Below are 22,269 nucleotides of genomic sequence, written 5' to 3'. Positions count from 1 at the left end.
ATCCGCATCGCCCTGATCACCTGTTTGAGCCTCTGTTCACTCTCCATGGTGCTAACCGCACACATTACCCGGCAGGCATCTGTTTCAGGTTGTAACAACCCACCACACGACCCCATCTGACCTGCAAACACACAGTCTTTATTTAGATGTGTAGAAGCCCATACATGTATATCCTTTCATTCAAGGTTTCAAAGCTCAACATTGGGTGAGCAAATAAATAAACAGCCAATCAAAAGCCGCAATCTATTCAGTCACTGGACCATTGATAGTCCGGTCACATGATGGAGAGAGGAGTTATTTTCTTCTTAGTGATCCGATGCCTACCACTTTCTCTCCTCCTGTTAAATATTAATTTACTCTGTCAACATAAAGCAACAATAGGTACTTGAGAGGTGTAGCCTCTGGTCTAACAGTCTGTGTCGAGGCATAGCTGCTTCTCCTTTGAACTCAGACTACTGCTGAAGGTGGCAAAAAAAAGCCAAAGGAAGCTCACGTCTTGTTCTTAATCACAGCAGAACTTTCAGTTTCCCCACTTATATCCTCACTTTTCTGCATACAGCCTTACTGCATTCAAACAAATCCTAAAACACACACACTTTATCTGATAATACAATAAGTGCAAGGATAACCAGATAAGTGCTCTGTGTGTTTATATGTCTTTACTTCTATCTATATTTAATGTAACACGTTTTTGTAACTAGAACACAGCATCGTAGGTGCAGTATTTAGAGGAGAAGGTATGAATCGGTCACTGTCTGTTTAATGCTGCTCTGCTGCTCTCTAGTGTCGAGTAGTCCAAGCATCATGCTTAAAAGAGAAAAGAGGTGCATATTATTAAACTGAACTCTACTGGTTGAAATTAGGAAAATATGTAGGGCCTCTGACTACAACTAACAGTGATACCAACACATACTGAACATTATCAGATTACACCTCTATATCAGACCTTTTATTGACCTAACTTCACTTTAAATTGCCTTAAACAACAAAATACACACAACAAGAATATTTTATTTACTGAAGGATATGCTCATAAAGGTTGTACCTTTTTGGATGTATAATGCCACCTTTGCTGAAACAATACGGATAGTTTCACACATTATTTGTATGATTCATTGTTCTGATTTCAACCAGAATGCATTGTAGTTTTATATAACAATTAAACTCCCATTTAATCAACCTTTCGATCTAACTGTACATCACCAGTGGATGTTTCTCATACTAGAGTCAGTGTTTTAAACGTGTACAGCCTACGCTTACAAGTCGAAAAAAAAGGCCTTCTACATTTACTTTGCATTTGTGGATGCCTGAGATGACTTGGATTATACTTCCTGTAGACATGCCAATAAACCCGCTGCTACATACAGTACAGTTATAGCCACGCGTTATGCTTCCTGTGCCCGCAGTTGAATTCTTTCTTCAAATTGGACTCTTCCACTTGAGAATACTTAGGACGGGGAGCTTGACCCCACATTACAAAGTACGTCCTCAGCGTTGCCACTGTTCATGTAACAATGATATGGTATTGAGTATACCAAATGAGAAAAAGCTTTGCAGAGCCTTTTTCAAACTAACATCCTCTGATAATGACAACCATTATGGTGTCATGTGAACCGCAGTTTGGGCACAGAAAGTGATACAGCTACTACCCATTTGTGTGTGTTCAGAGGTCATGTTAGTATTATTGTGTAGATTTTCATATTGTGGGAAAATTAAACTGAAGTAAGATAAAACACACCTTTTATCTAACGTTAGGTAATGTGAAAACTTATCATAGATTTATCCTGCAACTTCACTTGCTTACCCTGCAAACAAAACTTTGAGCTGCTGGGTGTAGCATAATATTAAGTAGTCTGTTTGCTTGTGCGTTTTTGACACCCCATTACATACTTTAAGTACCTCCCATTCCACAGTGTGTAACCTGTTTGTCTTTAGATAACAACCCGCTCAGCAACTGAGAGATAAAGTCTGCGTGCGACTGAAGATACAGCAACATGACAGAAATGTATTGTGGCGGAAGAAATTAAACTCTGCTGAGCGAAAGACCTCTTTGTTGTAAATTGATGTAAAATTAACTGATGAACTGTGGTTGAATACTCAAAAATAACCAACAAAAAAATGCCCAGCAGGAGGCGTTTGCTGTGGTGTGAGTTTCAAAAATGCACCTAATGTAATTTAGCTTCACTCAATGTACAAGCATGTGACATCCTCGAGCAGCACGATAAACCCAAAGGACAACGGTATAAAGTGGTGCATTTGAAAGCAGAGGTAATTGATTTTTTTTTTTGCAAGTGATTACAGCAGCAGAATTTAATACACTGCTTTTGATTTCAGCCATTTTTCATTGCTGCTACTTGCTTTGCAAACATGACACCAGAGACCCAGGACAAATGTGGCTCCCTTCAGATTCCCGCACTCATCATTTTAGCCAAGATGCTGTTGACCCGGCGCCAACACCACAAAACAGGACAAGTAATTTAATTTGCCACTGCTGTCGACCTTGAAGCAGGGAATGTAGGCTACCAGAATCCCAATAGGGAGGCTTGAAGAAAAGCATCCTGGGAGCTTAGAGAGGGGTCAGGCTGTTCTGCCTGTAGCATCACACAGTCTCCTCATCTCCACAGTAACACGTTGTCCTTTAGGTTTGTAGAAATATATTTATTCCGTGAACGATAATGTGATAATGATATCAATCAAATTACTATAATTTTTGTGTCCTAACCATCATGTACATCAACCCAAGGTAAAGGTTTAAAATCCACTGCTATGCTCTAAATCTGGCCCTTTTTAATGCTAGAAGAAAATGTGAACAATGGACAAGTATGAACTTTGCTTTCTCACCCCCCTCAACGGGGAAAAATCTGTAGTTGTCTCAACATATAATATGACTGGCTGAAACACTTAGGCTTATATAACTTAATGTTATTACAGATGCGCACCTACGTAAGCGCTATATATGACACAAACAAAGGTAAGATTATGACTCTGGATAGGTCACACTGAAGTCTAGAAAGTATCCCTTCCCCATATGAGAGGCACCAGATAAGACAAATAGCACAGGAAGGCAGCAGAAATGCGGGACACATCTGCTTTATGATGTGATACATGCCAAGGATATGTTATGGTGCTTTTATCTCGTTATGTTTATATATTTCAGGAGATATTAGAAAAGATAAAAAGAAAAACACAGTAGGTTTAAAAATGAACAATTGATTTTTCTGAAATTGCTTGGTCATTTTGTGTCCTTGCGACAATGATTTGTCATTGTGACTTGTCGCCACAATGACAGTGATGATATGACATTTAGAGCTTTGAATAACACACCAATCCTTTAAGTAAAACAAGCGTCCTGTTACTGTGAAACACGTCTTGTGTTCAAACACATTCCCAATCTCGTCTCTCAAAGCTTGTGGGGAACAAATGTACCAATGTCCTCTTCCAGCCATGTGACGTGATGTGAACGTAACTCCTGCTATAACTTGTTGCCCTATCGAAGTGACATCTTAAATCACCCTGGTGAAAACATCTTGGGTCAAAATTCAATGTTAGTCGTAAAATCTAAATATAAGGCCCGGGGACTAAGCTGTTTCACAGAGCGCTGTGGTAAGTGACTGGCAGACACGGGTAATTGGGCTTGAAAGTAGGGCCCTTACAAGGGAGCTTTTGCTATTGAGATTATTGGAATATTTGTGAAATGTTGTAATAACTTAAAAAGCCTGTTGAATTTGAATCCTGTGCTATCCGTCCTTGTCTGCCAGCATGCCAGCGTTTCAAACGAAGACCTGTAGGTTTTCCTGCCACTCTGCACTGTCTTTAATGACATAGCTCACAGCCACAGTCCCGTCACACAGCCTTTATTATAACTCAGTAATCACAGGCTACATTTATTTTCCTTTTCCCCTCTACTCGCTCTATCCTATATGCTCTGCCGCTGTCTCTCTATCCTTCTGTTTGTCCTCCTCTGAGCATGAGGAATCCAGAAGAGATTCTGAGCCGCTACGGGAGAAAGTGTTTGTTGACTTTTCGGCGCAGACTGGTTCTCTGTAGGGGAGCAGTCTGTTATTTATGGCTCATGACTCTGTGATTGGTTGAGCAGAGATATAATTATGTCTGGCACTCAGCTTAGCTAGTTTTAGAATTACAATAGGTGCCATTTTGAGTTCAGTAGTTGCTATGATACTAAGCGGAGGGTCTTGTACTGTTTAGAAAATATTGTTTATATATCTATAACTGGTGGGTGCAACATTTTCTGTATTTGCCCCTCAGGGCGAAGAGGCAATGTAAGTTAACAATGGGCAATATAATAATTAATTACTGAGTTCTATGTAACCGGATACTGTCTGGAACTTTGTTTGCATGAACAGGCAGAATGATTACAGCATGCACAACTGTTTCATGTTCACATTGGTACCAGCCGGTTGTTTAAAGACTTAGTGGAACTATCCTTTAATCCCATAATGTAGCATAAATGTGGTTATTTTACCCCAGAGAAAGGGTGCATTACACACCAGAGTGCCAGGTGAAGTTAATGACCTGCAATATGCAGTAGCTGTAGTTTATCACATCAAAACGTTTGTATAAATGTCTCTTAAAGTCCTAATCCTGTAGATATTGTTAAAGGTTCCTTATTTATAGCAAAGTGAATGATATTTGATTTAATTGTGTGTATTAGATATTTGACTACTTCAAGCACTTGTGGTTCTAATATAAAGAAATAAATCCCTTCTGGCATTAGATTACATCCATTTATGAAGAAAGCCTTTATATAAACAATAGCCAAAACATATTGGGCATCATACGACATAATGAACCAATGGTTACATTTTAAGTTATCCTTACAGACAACTGTGAACCTTTACTACTATAATCATCAGATATTTACCAGAGCAGTTGAAATATGAAGACAGGACTAAACATGGTAGAGACAACCCACTCAGATTCCTGATTTCTTGTTTCTAAAACATTCACTTGTGTATCACTATCATCTGCATTCTCACAATTACAAATGAAGTACCACCAGAAGACTGTGATGTACTGTTTAATGGATATCACTTGTCGCTTTATAGCCTCAAGTTTTAATCTAATTACATGCTGAAGTAAAAACAGTTACTGAGCTCATCCTTCTCATAAATGATGTCAGAAGGATTTCCGAGGAACTGCAAAGATATACCTGCACTTTATATGGAGGTGAGAAGGCTGGAGTCTTATGTCCAAGAGTCAGGATAAACAGATCTCAACAACCATCTTAAAAGTTGATTCAGAGTTTAAGACTAAATAACACACTATATTCCTTTTAAAAGTTCTCATATCCAAATCTTGCATGGGGTGGTTAATTTAATTAGTAGTTGTCCATTACACAAGAGACATCCATAATTATCGTTATTGAAACAGTTAATGATTAATATTGCCCTAGCCGCTATCTCCTCATTATGCAGGTTGGTCAGTTATGTTTGACTCAGTTTTTTTCGGGTTATTCCACACACTTGAAATAAAAGTGGCAGCCATGTATTGTTTTCTACCCATAGGAAGTGGGAGGTAGAGACGAGACTTAGTCTCTCCCCCATAGATAATCCTATTGTGTATTCCATATCATGGCTTATGTGATTACTGTCTTATATAATACAAGTGTAGTCATATCACAAGTAGAAAACACAAGGATGGGAAGAAAGAGGAGGCTCACTGAGTAATCCTCATCTAATCCATTTATTTTAAAGACTCGGACTGCCACGGTTAATGAATAGCGACATGTCTATCATTTTCATGAGAACTGCTGCCCAGCCCTGTCCCTCTTTTAACAAACCATCACATTACATTTTCCTTTTGCTGTTGTAAAATGATTTCAGCATTTGATTGCATGCAATTTAATCAGTTTAAATCAGAATAAATTGATACATGTTTAAACTTGGACATTAGAGAACTACTGTATGTGTGTAAGTGGAAAACGAGTGATAACCCATCTTTCTCTCACTTTTTCTTTCTCTCCCTCTCTCTTTCTCCCTCTCTCTGTCTCTTAAGGGTAGTTGCTGTGACAATGGGCAGTGTGTATCAGTCATTTACAGGACCAAGCTGCCTACTATATGTATCTACTATAAGTAGTGTAAAGATTAAATGACTGAAGGTGTCCAAATGGCAGTTTGAATAAATTTACATTTTGAGTAATATAAAGACTTTGCATTCATGCATAGATGCATAGAAAAAAACATTTACATAGATCCCACAGTGCAAGGTTATTACTCTTACACCTGGATCATAATTATAATGCAGTGTCTATATAACACATTTTGACCGTCCTCTTTTTCTCCGTCACTCTTTAGGTCCTTAGTGTGGCTAGGAATGCTGAAGTGCCACTTGCAGACGACAGTATCCAGGGAGCCCTAAAAAGGGAAGGAGTCTCACACTGATTCCAGCTGGCTTGTGGAGCAGCCGAGGCTAAATTAGGCCTGGTTTCATTGACTTCCAATCCCCAGACTCTCAACAGCCCTGCAGCCCAGAGGAGGAGATGCCGGCTGGCGCTCAGGGCCTCTGATGCTTCCTCAGATCTTCTCCAGACACTGCCGGGGTAAGTTGAGGTCACGTGGAGGAATCATATGTCTAGAAAGCTTGCAATGAGAGGTTGCATCTCCTGATAATATTCTGAATAAATGGTAAAGACATGAATTACATTAAAGGTTCTTGGATGTTCAGCTTTTTGCCATCATAAATCAATACCAGATCACATGAAGTAGTAGTACAATAACTGTAAACAAACAGCTAATTATGCTCTATTAGTTTAAGCAAAAATAAAGTGGCTCTATTGCTATATGTTAGGGGGTCTTACACTTTTTTACTCCTTAAAATTAAGCAGTTGTCTCAGCGTGGACTTTTTTTTTCTTACGACTGTTTTCTCTTAGGAGTTCGGGAGGCCTAAAGGGGTAAAAGTATACATTTTTGCACCAGAAAAAAACACAATAAGGAAATGAAAAGTGGTGAAAGCTAAATTCAATAATGTGTGACAGAGTTACTGCGCACAGTTAATATGAGAAATGTCCACCGGTCCCATACTATATCTCAGGAACGCCTCAAGGTCATTTTTTAAAGATTGCACAAACTTCTACATGAAATCAAGGATGAATCGATAAGAATTTGGTTTTGTAACAATAAGGTAATTTTGACCATTTTGAACATAAACACTAGTAGACATACAGCAGAGAAAGAACAACTGAGCTTAAGAATGGCAAATCAAATCAGAATTTGCCTCAAGGTGCTTCAACTGTACAGCAAACACTTTTCTTCATCCTTAGCCCCTCGACTCGGATGAGGAACAAATACCAACCTATGATCTTCATCCTTCATCCTCTCTGCAACGTGCTGCCAATCCACCCAGCTCTCTCTATAGAGCGTGAGAAGGTTTATCCAAGATGGCTTTATTTTGTTCATTGTCCTTCTCCGGCTTTGCCTCCTCAATGTCCAGTTCCAACCCGATCACTTACCCGGCCTTCCGTAACAGCGTGTTGGGACTGCTGATATCAGAGTCTTGATACCCCCACCCCAGCTCAAAAAAACAAAGCACAGAGATCCGAAGCTTGTGTTGCACACTGAAACCTAACGGTCAATGAGTCAACTCTCCTCACTTCCTCTCCCTGGGTGACATGGGACAGGGGGCTTCTTGCTCCTCCTGTAGCCCCCCACAAGATGTGTTGCTGATATTGAGCTTCAGGTGATGTGACGAGCTCTTTATCAGTCCTGTGTTCTTCTCTATTCAAATAGTCCTGAAGTAAAGACAGATGTTTCTCAATGGAAATTACTCATTAAAATCATACATGTTACTATAGTGATAACTTACATTTAGCAGAGAAAATCCTCTGAGTACCTTCTTCAAAAACTCTTCAAAGTCTTCACTTTTGTTCTCTGAGTCTGGACAGACATGGATTCAAACTTTGAATTGACTTGATGGTAAAGTCATACAATGGTGAGGCGGTACATTTTAAGTATTTTTTTTTTTACTATTTTGCTCACTAATATGTTTTTTATAACTTGCGTATATTGTATGTTAGACGAGTCAGGGCTTAAGATATTCATTGGCAACAACTACGCTTTAGCTTTTTTGTATATAATATAAATGTAATACAATAGGATATAATATAAGACCTTTACAGTTTTTGAAACCTGAATCCTTTAACAACCCTGATTTATATAAGGGTCAAGAGCCCTTCAGTTGGGAACAACTGTCAATTGTAATCAACTCTTAAAACATGTTTATTATTGCTTTATCTTTAAGCGGCAAAATGCAAGAAATAAGGTCTGTAACATTGTCCAAATATTATTAAAAGATGATTTACTTTTTGTCCTTGTACCGAGGGTATTGCTATAAGCAGCTTCATATATGTAGAATGCAACTTGATGTTTGAAAAGGGAAAAGACTCACATATTTGAAAAACAGACAGAGACAGAGGCTGCAACTTGTTTATGATAAATACACTTTTCCACATTTGACTTAGTAATGATTATGTCCAACAAAGTAATTGCTTAATCCATTGTGTGACGTGAAGCAAAGCGTCTGCTCACTATATATTTTTCTGCTGATAAAATGCTTGTCTGCCTCCCACTCTCCACTGCTCTTTCCTCTTTGCTGCACTGTCCAGTGTGATTGACCGCGTCTCTTTCTCTGGCTTGCAGTCGGAGACAGGTGCTGAGTGCTGCTGAGTGTTGCTGTACGTGTGGGCTCCAGGGACCTGGTTCAACATACCGGTGATAGTTTGATAGACGCAGTCCTTTGGGGTGAAGGAGGAGGAGGCCAAATGCCCAAACCAAATCCACAGAAAAAGAACTCGGGGGGGGGGGGTAAGTGAAATGTTGTGACGATGTACCTGCCATGGGACGATTGTGATAACATAATGCAGTTCTCCCTTCGTAAAGTGACCCAATAGCAGCCTCTACAACACTCCACTTCCTGATTTCAAAAGCTGTTTCAGTGCTTATCTTTTATGCTGCAAATTAGTCAATAATGTAAGAGGCACTTCCTCTTCCCCCCCCTCGCAGGCTGCATATGTGCGTGTATACATTAGACGCTAAGTACAGAGAGATGTGAAAACGAAGCGAAAGAGGAAGTTATGAAAAGGGGATGCAGCGAGAGGCGGGGGAAATACAAGGTGACCATATTTGGCTTCAGTAGATAATGCAAGCAGAAGATGCAAATTAGATAAGGAGTGGTTGTCATGGAGACTTGATGTTGCGCAGTGATGGTTCGCTGCAAACCTGACCACATTTGTGGTATGGCCGTTGCCAAGCAGAAGGTGCTATTATGAGAGTGAGAGAGACGAGTGAGATGAGTAGAGGAAGAGACAAATGAAGATGTTCATCCCATAATGCATTGCGACAGTGGGACCTGTGTTGAAGTGACTTCCTCTGTCCCAGTGGCGCCTCAGAGATAGACAGACACACAGGTAAGCTGGTTCCAAACTCGCTTCCTGGATAACTAAATTACTTCTGTTATTAAACAGTGTTTTTCTATGGATTTATTTTATACGATTTGGTTATTTGTGATAATTTCCTGGTGTAAACGAAGTCGTTTTTTATGTTACTTTGCAACTCTAGGAAAGCCGATGTTTGCAATAATGTTTCCCTCTATACAACTTTGCATAGAGTTATAGTTTGTACATGGTTTGGGATGTAAGGAGAGTTTATTTGACGTGTGCAGCAGTATATCTGTGGGTTACTTTTGCACAGAAAAAGAGCTGAAAGCTGGAGTGAAAGGCCTCTTTGCAAAGGGTGTTTCCATTCGTTTGCATTTTATCTTCAAGATAAGCTTCAAGCTTGAAGACACGCACGCACACATGCGCGTGCGTGCACACACACACACACACACACACACACACACACAATGGTGTCAGATGGGGACAAGACAGTGTGCTATTTCCTCTCTATATTTCAAACGTGACAGCTAGAATTGCACCTGCTTCCCTTTTACTGCGTCAAAGTGGAGAGAAGTTAAGAGTAGAACACAAGTATGCAGCATGGAAATGTCCGCAAATACGCACTCTTTAAATGACTAGCTTTAACCGCATGCATATTTACAATTCGTCTCACCTTTCGGTGATATATAGCATACTTCTGCACTTTTTGTTTACGTGGGATGCTCCCAGTGTATTCTAAAGTAGAACGCAAAATATATTGTTTTTAGTGTCCTCAAAGCACTACTTTGCTTTCTCATTTGGCCCCCTTCAAAATAAACTATTGTGAAATGGCAGACGTTGAAGCTGTAGGCCTTTTCCGCAACACTGTGTACTGTTGCAGTTGTTGCTCTGACGGTCTGTAATGGGGGTGTAATGTGTATTTGCAGCCTTAGTGATAGATGAGCAGTCAGAGTTTGGCACACAAAGGCTCTGGAACATTTCTTCGGCGGAGTGAGAGTTCACATCAGCCAGCCAGTGTCATTTACAGACGGCTGGGAAATAGCAGAGCGCTGAGATGATAGGGAAGCTTAAGGTGGAAAGTTGCATTCATCAGGGAGGAGGGAGAGAAAGTCAGGGTAGATGAAGGTGAAGGGTTAGGATCTGATGGCTTTACTGAGGCACGTGGGGTCAGCCATGCCAGACTGTGTTGGTTTAGGGTTATTTGTGACGGATGAAGTGTGTGAGAGAGTTTCTAGAATATTCAGAGTTTCCATGTAAAACAAATCTTATACTTGCTACTTTTCAGCGATATAGTACTTTTTTCAGACTTTCCTCCATGACTATCTTACTGATCTTTTATGTGTAAGATAGTTGGAATTACCCTTTAACTAGACCACGTAGACACACGCCTCTTCCTGTTTCAGTTGGGTGTGCATGTGAACAGTTTGCTCAACACCAAGGAAGTGTATTTCTGGTGTGCTTTGCTCATACCCAAACAGCTCTATGGCCTCATTGATCTTCTCTAGAGAACAACGGTCACACCATCCTCTTATCTGTAAGACACAAGACATATGGAGCAGGAAGTTAAAGTCTTTGACTGATAAAGATAACAAAAATGTAAAAGGAGAAACAGTCTCCTGTTGTTCACTTGATCAGCTTAAGTGCAAAATAAAACTCATAGAACTGAATGAGAAAACCATCTGGCAAAGCTTGGCTCTATAATCAAAACTCCGAATAGTGTAGAACTTTTAGAAATTTTAGAGTTGGGACAAATAGGCAAGTTGCTCGAATGAAAACAGACTCATAGAGAAAATATAAAGAATGTTATTGAGTATGAAATATGGACCAGCATGGCAGAGGAAAGGAGCAGAAGCACTGGCTCACACTCAGCTGCAGCAGAAGAGGGGAAATTCCACGTCAGGGTCTGAGTCTCACAGAAAGCCCAAAACTTTTGAGGCGTTGCTAATGTGTCTCCTATTAAGCCAATCACCTTCAATCTCCATGTTTCTTCATTACGGATCAAGGAAAACTCCATTTGTAGGTTAGAGCGACATGCTGCTTCCATTGATTGGCAGTCAAACAGATTGCTCTGCTAATCTAAAAGTCCTACTGTTTGTCTAGCAGGGCTGTCTCCGTAGTTGGAAATGGATCTCCTTCCATCACTTATGAACGACGGTTGGAAATAGGTTGAGGCATGCACTTTGCTGTTGTAGCTAACAATAGCATTGTCTATCAACATTTGATCACCACAGCACAATAGTGCTATGGCATCCGATGACGTCTCCCTTTTGACTGGGGGTATTCAACACGTTATTTAGTCTGTCTGAGTTCAGAGGTACTCTGCACCAGAATATTGGCAAGGTAAAGGGTTAGCACTGCAGCTGAGCTCTACCACAGATTGTCACCCAGGGTTTAAGGGCCTGCTGTGTGAATTAGAGATGACTTATCACCAGCTTTTTATTGAACAGAGCGTTGCAGCGATAGAAACTGATAGAAGGAAGGCATATAACAGAGAGGCAGGTGTGACAGTGTTACACAGGGGGAGCGTTGATGGATTTTTCTTTCAGGGTGATCCATCTTTTGAGTTTCTTACATGAGAATATGGATGCAGGTGCAATCTCAGTAGAGCTTAATTCATCTGCAATGTGTGGAATTTGCAATATTTGTAAAAGAAAATACTTTCCAAAGCTATTTTCACTTTAGGCGGCATTATGAATGCACTTTCTCCTTGATCACAATCAAATGAAGTGAGTCATGGACATTATACCAGACTGAAAACTTGGCGTCAGCACACAAAAAAATCTGTAAAGAATCCCGCCGATGCCAAGGTCACTATCTCCATGGCTACCGGATATTGCAGCATCAGGTCCAAATCACATTCTTGGAGGCTCCTTTAGCCTCTCCGGCTTTCCCCTGGATGCATAGGGTTGTGGCGGCAGAAGCCTTGAGTCAACAGCAATACCGGAAATATGGCAGCAGCAGTTGCCTCCGTGTTGTCTTGGCTAGTTTTTTATTTTATTTTAAATATGTTGCTGACCTGCAACCAAACTGCATTGGTCTGCATCTTTTTAATAGCTATTTCCAGTGTATTTACACGCTCTGTGTTATTCTGAATGTATAGCCACTTACTAGCGTAGTTCATTTAGATTTAGTGCAGTTCGATGTGTCCTGCTTTTATGGTGTGGGCCAGAGCTGTTTATGTGAGGCTGTGCTGAGGAGTCTGAGGGCTGCATGCTACAGAGGGAATCTTAACAGAAGTCAGACTACATTTGTTGTAAACTCCCTTCTTTCCATAATTCTTTCCTATTTCTTTAATCTGTTCTTTCCAACTGCTGTATTTTTCCTTATCTGTCCTCACCTCTTCATTTTCTCCTTCCTCTCTGGTAGTATTTAACAACTTAACCCCGCTCTCATTCCTGATGCCCTTTCTCACCTTGCATGGCCTCTCCTTGATTCTATTTTCTTCCTGTTACTTATTTCCCTTTCTTTCTGTTTCTTAATCTTTTTTCCTGTGCTTTCCCAATGTATCCTCTTCTCCTTCCACTTCCCTCACTCCTTCCTCAGCCTCATTGGATAGGCAAGGGCAGTGTTGCTGTAAGTGAACCAGCACTTCCTGGTGTTGTTTTAAGGGGGGCGTGGCCAGCCTTTAGTGAGGAAGAGAGGGTGGGAGAGGGGTACTGCAGGATCTGTATGCCCAGTGCAGTCAAGGCTCCCTCCTCCTCTTCGTCTTCCTCCTCCTCTCCCGCACAGCTGTTGCTACTGCCACCCAGCGAGCAGCACTTTCCACAGGCAGCAGACAGATATCTATCCAGAGGCTGGAAGTCAGTAGAGACACAGCCCAGCACAGCCACTTCAAGAAGGCAGGGGAGGGGAGACACTAGCGCACACAGCCAACACTGCAACGTACACACACACTCACACACGCACAGACAAACACTCCTCTCTCTCTCACTCTGGCGCTCGGCTCCGCACAGCTCCTCCACTCATTCGCTGCTGATTCACTCGCTCACTCGCTTGCCTGTCTTCTGCCAGTCGCTCTGCCTTGCTGCTCTCTACCTGCCTGCCTGAGAATGGTCCAGCCGGTGCCTGGGGGTCTGCTGTCGCGGCCTGTCTGAACACACGCATAAACACAGAGCCTATCACCACGCGGAAGCAAACACACACAAGCTGGAGAGCAATGTGAGAGGTAAGAGCTTGGTTCATAACCCTCCTCCTGGTCTCATTGGTTTATCTAGATCTTTCGTGTGCTGCAGCTTTTACTTTCCAAAGTGTCATTGTGTGTGTGTGTGTGTGTGTGTGTGTGTGTGTGGGTGTGTGTGTGTGCGTGTGTGTGCGCGTGTGCGCATGTTGAGTATGTGGGCCATAGGGTTTACATTGGTTTGTTACAGCTTGTTTTATAGATAAAGTCTCACACATGCACGTACACACACAATAAGACACATTCTTGGCTCAAAGCAGACAGTCACACAATAGCTACTTCCTGAGGGGAGCGCTAGTTAGCAAGGAAATTTGCTGGTGTGTATTTATATGTGTGTGTATGGAGGGCCATGGTTGTTCCAGGAAGCAGTGGAGAGGATCAATAGATCGCCCACTCAGCTTTCATTCCCTCCATCTGACTCAACATTGGACATGTTGGGAGTGATCCTGCAGGGCTTAGTCAACACGAGGAATGGTAAAATGTGATTCCCTTGTCCCTCTTCCCTCCTTTGCTGCGTCAGCCTAAAGGGGGAAGCATGGTTTTTGCATGTGTGTTTCTACGCGTGTAAGGCAAAACTCCCGCCCCGCTGCATGTAAATTACGTGTGACATGCGAAGCTGCTGCTACCTTATATGGTGAGCACAGTATTTCAGTACAGTCGAGTCTTGCCAAGCATTCCGGGTCGCGGGAGGAGAGAGTGTGTGAGAGGGTGACTCTGTCTGTGGGAGTGTGTGCGTTAGTGTGTGTGTGTGTGTGTGTGGGTGTGTGTGTGTGTGTGACTAAGTGAGTGTTTTCATGCGTCTGACAGAGGGGGAGTACTTGAGAGAGAGGAAGAAAGTTGAAGACAGAAGGAAAGAGGGGCAAGAACGAGAGAGACAGGGAGAAGGAGACCCAGTAAATGGAGGGATTTTACTTGTCGATGTTTATGCTGGAGTGAAAGTAAGTAGTTTTGTTCTTTGTTAAGGCTTTGGGAGATTGCCCTGTAAGGTTTTTCTTTCTGTAAGGAGTTCATTTAAGTTTGTCTGGATCTTTCTAAGGTGAACAAACTGAAAGTGCTTTCTTACATGCGACTGGCTGTTTGTCACAAACATATCAACTGTTGGCAGGCATTACTTCTTTTGGAAAATCTAAAAAACTCTGGAAATAACCGGACACAATTCAGGTAAAATACATAAAGTGTTCCTTTCAGAGGCTTGTCAGAGCTTTAAACTTTAGCCCCTCTTCCCTCCTCTTTGTCCCTCTCCCGGCCACCTCTGCCCTCCTCCCCCTAACCTCTCTGGGTTTCCTCTTGGTGGTGTGTCCGTGGTTGGGGAAGAATGTTGTTGTTGTGACTAAGAGGGACTCAGGGTGGCTCAGACAGTAGCGCGCACACACACACACACACACACACACACACACACACACACACACACACACACACACACACACACACACACACACACACACAGTATGTACACACATGCAAGCATGCGCAACACAGACAGATGTGTGGCATATTGCATTGTTGAGACTTCATCCCCATCGTAGCTTTGCTGCTGGTGGACTATCCATTTCTGTCCAGCTGAAGCCTGAGGAACGTGCTGCTGTTGTCAATGGGAATATCATGGCTAATAATGTCAAAGATGACATGGCTGTTTCTGAGTATTATTGTATATGTGTGTCTGAATTGAGGTGCAAATTAGCCCTGCATTTATGTGTGCAGCCCCTGATCTAGGGAATGCCCTACAGACAGGATTATGTGCATGGCTGAATCTGCGCTGACAGGTTAAGCCTTTATTACACGAGGGCTTCTCTGTATGCTCCTACTGTGTTATGACCACATTTCAGCCCCTCTGAGCTACAGTTTGACACAGCTCTGTCTGCGCAGGAAACCCCTCACTTGACTTAATCCAAGCTAAATTAAAATGAATTGAAGCGACCCCTGTCGGAGACACAGTTTAGCTGGTAACTTGCCATGATGTTGACCTTTTTTTAATTCTTTTCAGGCCTTCAGTAATTATTGTTTATCAGATATTGCAGTATAGAGGAAACACATCGAGTGTCCAGCAGTATGAACCACACAACAGAGATAATAACCAGGGCAGACAGTACGTTGAGGCTACCTTTCATGGCGCCAGCAATAAATGTGTTGTTATTTCTTTGTTGTTGTGTCCAGAGATACAAGTGTCAATACAAGCCTGTCCTTGTTTTTCTTCACCGCAGTTGCATCAGCTCCTGCCTTGACATCTTAAACCTCTCCGTCTCTGAAGCAGAGATAGATGGCCGTTACATTTAATAACACACTCCTGCCTCAATAATCACACTCTTTCGCTTGATGTATTTCTAGCTACCCCACTGCCTACCCTCTGTTTCTATACTTGTGACTTGATATATTAGACCCACTCTAACACAAGCCAGTTGATGAAAATGATTGACTATTTCAGCGTTTAAAGATTACGATTGCAGACGAGAAAAATGGCTCAATCGAAAAGTGTGTTAGCATGTAATACACCAATAAAGTAGCTAAACCTACTAGGCGCACTTTAATTATTACATCTTTCAACACTGTGGAATATGTTTAGTAATAAATAATATTCTGTTCTATGTTTTTAAATAATACGATAGATTGATCCAATGCTGTCCTTAAGAAGGTTTGAGGAGATCAGCAAATTTAAGTGTAAAATATTTATTTCATATGCTTACTATACATGTTTGTATATGGGAGAACAACCAGAGTAAGCAAGACTTCTATACAAGTGGGTCAATAAAAGGGGAAAAACTGAATTAATTGCAAAAGGCCAACGTGATCTGCCAGAAAAGCTTCAATAAAACATGCCATGGATTTCTCTTTACTCTGGAGGGATGACCATCATTCCTCCAAGAGATATTATCTTATATTTTAAAATTGATAAAAATTTCCCACGGGTGTTTAATTGGTAAGAGCTAAGGACATGACATATGACACACTCTATTATAGTACTCATAAAATCTTTCATCCTTTTTATTTGCTGTTTGTCCTGTCATTTGTTTAGATTTTTCTCAAATGTGTAACCTTTCTGTACATGTGGAAAACTGCTTGACTATCTCCCAGCACATGGACATAGATAGCATAAATGTGAGCCAATGAGCCACTCATTAAACCATAATGCCAGACATTATCCTCATCGTCCCTTGACTTAACCACATCCTTACGCGCAAACATGCACACACACTCTCACTCTCACACATACCCACACACAAAGATGCAGTGTTGCACACACAGTCGGATAGTCACCACAGCTTAAGAATACCCTCTCTCAGGACACAAAGATGTTTGTGTGTTTGTATATGTTTGCATGTGTGTGTGTGTGTGTGTGTGTGTGTGTGTGTGTGTGTGTGTGTGTGTGTGTGTGTGTGTGTGTGTGTTTGTCAAAAGCTCTGTCCATGTATTCTAAACAACAGATCTAATTGTCTCCAATGGTTTTCTCTCAGAAGAATCAATAGGCATTGTTTGTTGTGCGTTCCTAGCCTAAAACTCCCTTTCAGAATCCACGCTATTTAATCTGTAGATAATTTAACTCATTGCTGAGAGAAGATGACGACTTGATGATGATGGCAAAGAGGAGGTCAAAAACAATATTGGTACTCAAATTAGCAAGACTGGACTGAGTTTTTCTCAACACCATTGGGAACATTACTCTCCATGTGAACTCTTTGTATCCATAGCCTCTACTCACACTCCGTCATAAATTATAGAAAGAGTGTAGGCATCATATTTTATAATGCAATGTGTTGCTCTAGCCCTACAGAGCCATACTGCAATCTTCACAAATGAGAAAGCATGTGTGTGTCAGAACAGAAAGCATGAAGAAGCAGCGAGGAGGACATCCTCCTCACGTGTCCATATACAGAGCGCACTGGTGTGTATGTATATACTGAGGTCAGTGAGGGCAATATTGACATGCTATATTCTGAGCACATGCAGCAGTAGGAGCGAGGCCCGGGGTGTTGCGTTTCCTCCAACGTCCTCCACTGAGATGACCTGTCTCAGCACACTGTCACCCTGAATCCACCTCTGTCAATGTGCTGAAACCACTCCTTTTACTGAACAGCCGCAAACCAATAGAGAAGGACACTTCTTTCTATAGGAGGTCCAGAATCAAGTTGTTTTTAAGGGTAGCCTCAGAAGACTTTGCAAAATAACAAGAATATACTTACTGCATCAGAAATCCACCAATACGTTTTACCTCTAGCAAGGGGTTTAAGTCTTCAGTTCAGTTTGTTTGTCAGCAGGATGACGGGGAAAATGAGTAGCCTGATTCTAGGACCTCTTAGATTCCTATGTGATTATGAGAATAGCATAGCCTCCGGTAACTAATGACCTTTGATATCACGATATGCTACATTTATAATTTGCCATTTGGCCAACTTCAGGAAGTGGTAGTTTGACTGTGAACCACACCTTTTTGTCTCCGGCAATTACACACACAATTCACAACTACGAAACAAGCCTAGGTTAGCAAAAAGCATGTCACCTTGATTCCTCAAACTTTTTTAATCAATTGAAACCTGCCTTACCAACATAATGTCTGAGTGCCATCCATCACAGCCTACCGTGCAAATCATTGACAGTTATGCGCAGTTTGCGCTTTCCGTTGAGGTGAAGAGTGTACTTCAACAGCGTCTCTGACGCGTCGTGAACAGATTTGTTTTGTGACTCATAACCAAGAGAAAGTCGGTCAGGTTTTCTTTTCATGTTGGAAACGGTTTGTGCTGTTGAGGCATATGCTAGTGTCACATGGCTGTTAGCTGATGGTGATGGACTCATATTGAAAACACACACTTCCTCTCCTTGCAGCCATTTAATGTTTCTGCCACGTGTCCTGAAGGGTGATACGAAGCATACGGTTGCTCTCTCTCTCTCTCTCTCTCTCTCTCTCTCTCTCTCTCTCTCTCTCTCTCTCTCTCTCTCTCTCTCTCTCTCTCTCTCTCTCTCTCTCTCTCTCTCTCTCTCTCTCTCACCATCTTCCCTTTCTCCATGGTGTTTGACCTTGCACCAGCTTGCAAGACCTTGGAGTCTCAGGGAGTGTGTTGGGGATGCTGGAAGAGTATGCCGGCCAGACAGTCACATTGAGAGTATAGATGGAGGTGGGGAGGGTGGAAAAATCCGGGAGAGCAAAGTAGAGTGGGATCCGCTGGTTAAAAGACTGTTCTTTGGTTAGGGAAGAGAAGAAGTTTGTATTCAACATCAATCTATTTGAAACGGATGCCTTAGAGACAGAGAACACAGACAAGCAAAGTGGAATTAAATAGAGGGAGTGGCATACTGACAAGACCATAGCGCCAAAGAAATCAATATGAGTAGGACACCCATGTCCAGACATGATGGATCATAATGAGCGCTCATTATTGCTCTGGCACTGTCTTACTCCATTCTAGATTGTCTCTCACTCTCACAAATATGTGCTCATCTGACTCTAATAGAAACCATAGAAACAGATTAGGAAGCCAGACAGACAAAGAAGAGTGTTTTCATGCATGCAGTCATCACATTTTCTCATAACTGAAAACAGACCCATGGTACCTTTTAAAACATGTTATAATACATATCTCTATTCCACAAAATGTGTTCAAGTCCAGCTTTGGCCTGAGTCTGAATCTCATTGTAAAACATTCAATCCAGCCCAAATGTTTTTGAAATCTTTAAAACTGACAAATAAAGATAACTGCTCACATATAGACAAACATTTTCGGTTAGAATTGTATCCGTCTCCGCCATAAAGTTCTCGATATGAAAGCTCATTGTCTGTGTGTGTGCCTTTGCATGTGTGTTAGGGGGGTAGGGCTGTTGTAGCGTAGGTGTTTTGATTATGCTTGCACTCCAAAGGTTGTTTGTAGCAGTGATGCTACTTTTGCTAGCTTTGGGGTCATTCAAGGTGAAACTAAGCAGTTTCCCCCTCCTTCCCTCTGTAACATATATCCATGTTGCTGGGTCATTATGACCTGGGCTGCACTGCTGCAGGGCTCTGATATAGTGTGTTGCAGTGTTGTAAAGTAAGACGCGGTTTCGTAGCATTGCTGAAGGTGCAAATGCTGTTATGGGAAAAGCGATTTCTCTATACAGGGTGTGGTGAGTTACCCTGCCAGTGCGATAAGAGCACCACGGGCCCACGGGAACCCAATTATTCAAAACCCCCATTCAATGGTTTTTTTTTTGACAATTTGAACTACACGTGCTATTACCCCAGCAGGCAGTTCATATCTGTCTGAGATGATCACCACATTGTTCATGGTGGTGTTTTTTATTCAGAAATGCTCGAGTAATGGAGAACAATACATCAATGTTCTTGCTTGTTTGAAGGGGACATATCATTTTTGCAGAGAAATCAGGTAGTCTTAGAAATAGAGTGATTGGTTCAGCCTGTCTCTCTTTCTCTTCCTCCAGCAGCATGCAGGTCAGCCTCCTCTTTGCTCCTCCCCCAGCTCTCACCTGGCGCTCAGCCCAGAATGTTGCTGCAACTCTGCAAACTCTCATTGGTCCCCACTCTCACACCGCTTCGCAAGAAGGGAAATGACTAACCTCTTCTCCCTTCTGCCCTGCCTCAACTTCCCCTCTGCTTTCAGTCTCTTGCTTTACCTCACCTCTAAACACTTTTGCAATGGCCGGCTTTGCTGTACTCGACTGTAAGTGACAGAGGATTTGATCCGATTTTCCTGCATTAACCAGGAGATGTTTAAAGTTGTGAATAGCTGCTTTGTGCATTTGTGTGTGAGTGTGTGTTTGGCGTGGCGTGATGAGCGTGTGCGCACCATGTGTGTTTAGAGTGCAGGGAGACTGAAAGTTTTATTTGTTTAAGCTGACACCCCTGCATTTCTGACATTTCTAAATATTCTTTGTGCCCAGAGCTGCATAACTTTGCGGCAGATTAAAAATGCTGCAGGTCAGAACCTCCTATGAAAGATAAATGAAAGAGAGATACACCTGAACATTTTCTTTGGATCCGATCATCAATCTAATCTTTCTTTTCCTCGTTTCTATCTCTCCCCAGAGGAAGTGCCTTCCCTGATGTCTGCTGCAGCTTCGACCTGCTTCTACAGCTGAAGCCCCACCCTCCCCCCTGCCTCGCACGCTTGCCGCCACAATAAAACGAGTGTAAGGACAGCAACCACACCCACCTCTCAGCATACGCCCCGACCTGCTCGTACACCCACCACCATCACCATCCACTCCTCGCAGCCGGGCTCCAGCCTCAGCTCTCCTCACGTGACGGCCCGCCGACCAGCCTTACTACAGCAGCCCAACACCACCCGGCCAACGCAGCATCTCACCCACCTTGCCTTTTAACCTTCGCCTTCAACCCTCTAAGCCTCCTCACAACCCTGTAGCAGGCTACACCCAGACTATCACCTCCGTTGCCTGCTCCACTGCACATAACCAGAGGGCTCTCGGCTTCATGTGCTTGCCTCCTCGGCTCGTCAATGTTTTAGGTGAGATCGCTAAGCAAGCAAGGACGGGCCAAGAGTGGCAACTTCATTGTTAGGCTAAGTCTTCTCCTGGATACAAACACTTCTTCAGTGATTGATTGATCAGGAAACTTAACCAATACCATTCGTCCTGCAACATTTCACTCTGGAAACAACTTGCTCAATCAATAGGAACTTTATTTCAAAGGTTTTATTCTACGTCACCGACACCTATCACAGACTTGTCAACAAATAAACAAAACAGAGACCTATAAGTTGTGGATTAAAACACAAGAAGTACTTTAGTTTTCAGCTCGGCCTAACTTTTAGCTTCGTGTCGCCATGGCCATGAGCATGGCACACATCCGTGACACGAAGTGGCTGACCCTTGAGGTTTGTAGGGAGTTCCAGAGGGGCACATGCTCGCGTTCGGACCAGGAGTGCAAGTTCGCTCATCCCGCCAAGAGCTGTCAGGTGGACAATGGACGGGTCATCGCTTGCTTCGACTCACTCAAGGTAAGAAAGGAGATGTGGTGAACAGGGAGTCTGGAGGTCTGATCTCAGACAGACTGGCCACAGATAAGAGAAAGCATGTTCTGTCTGACAGGCCCTTTGAGCAAATATATGGAGTTACAAACTGGAAATAGCAGTTTCTACATCATGCTGCCATCTGGCCACAGCATGTGCGCTCCTTGGTCCCACCTATTTCTGGTCAGGTGACTGGAACATGTGATCAAGCATACAGAGGGGAGGGGGGGGGTGGAGTTTCTGCTTTTTTGGATTCAGGAAGCAGAAGTCAGGCGATGTAACACTGCACTGTGGTATTCTCTAGGACAGGCTGAAGTGTTTTGGCGGGTGTTTACTACTTCTTATTTTAGCAGTCATTTAGGAGTCAGTCACATTTCCGACTGATTACACCGTACATAAACACTGAAGACTCAAGCAGCGCAGTCCCTCTGGAAGTGAAAAACACCGCTCTGTGCCAGTGTTTGATCAGGGAAACACAGATGAATAGGCTGTCACATGTACAAACTCATATGGATGCCCTGAGCACAGCGCGTTTCAACAGCTCGAGAGGAACGAGGCGATGGCGTCAGCATGTACATCTCTCTCAGTCAAACCACTTCCTGTGCAGAGGCCTAGGGGCAGTTAGATGGGGTGTGTGTTTGTGTCTCTCTACATGTGGGTGTGTTTTAGAGTGAAGTAGGGGGCAGATTTAGGGCACCGCACGCAGTAATTTTCCATTTTTAGGCAGCAGCAGGAAGGCAGTAAAGCAAAC

General features: G+C 42.5%; 1 protein-coding gene across 19 annotated transcripts in view; it reads left to right on the top strand.

Annotated features, from left to right (window-relative positions):
• The first annotated feature begins 9,189 nt into the window (after positions 1-9,189).
• Positions 9,190-22,269, top strand: part of LOC134865500 (muscleblind-like protein 1) — a 37,986-nt gene continuing 24,906 nt past the window's right edge. For 7 of the 19 annotated variants that reach the window (XM_063885054.1, XM_063885064.1, XM_063885063.1 and 4 more), the window contains exons 1-2: positions 14,249-14,507; positions 20,576-21,506. In XM_063885054.1, the coding sequence (XP_063741124.1) occupies positions 21,333-21,506 (174 nt within the window). In that variant the 5' untranslated portion in view covers positions 14,249-14,507; positions 20,576-21,332. Of the gene's footprint in view, positions 9,423-13,083; positions 13,558-14,247; positions 14,508-14,709; positions 14,731-20,093; positions 20,211-20,575; positions 21,507-22,269 lie in introns of those variants that run through there. The other 12 variants (XM_063885062.1, XM_063885059.1, XM_063885058.1 and 9 more) reach the window with 8 other exon arrangements.

Source organism: Eleginops maclovinus, chromosome 6 (genome assembly GCF_036324505.1).
Source record: "Eleginops maclovinus isolate JMC-PN-2008 ecotype Puerto Natales chromosome 6, JC_Emac_rtc_rv5, whole genome shotgun sequence".
In the NCBI taxonomy this organism is placed as follows: Eukaryota; Metazoa; Chordata; class Actinopteri; order Perciformes; family Eleginopidae; genus Eleginops; species Eleginops maclovinus.
Note: the sequence above shows the minus strand (reverse complement) of the source record. Positions and strands in the feature narration are given on the sequence as shown.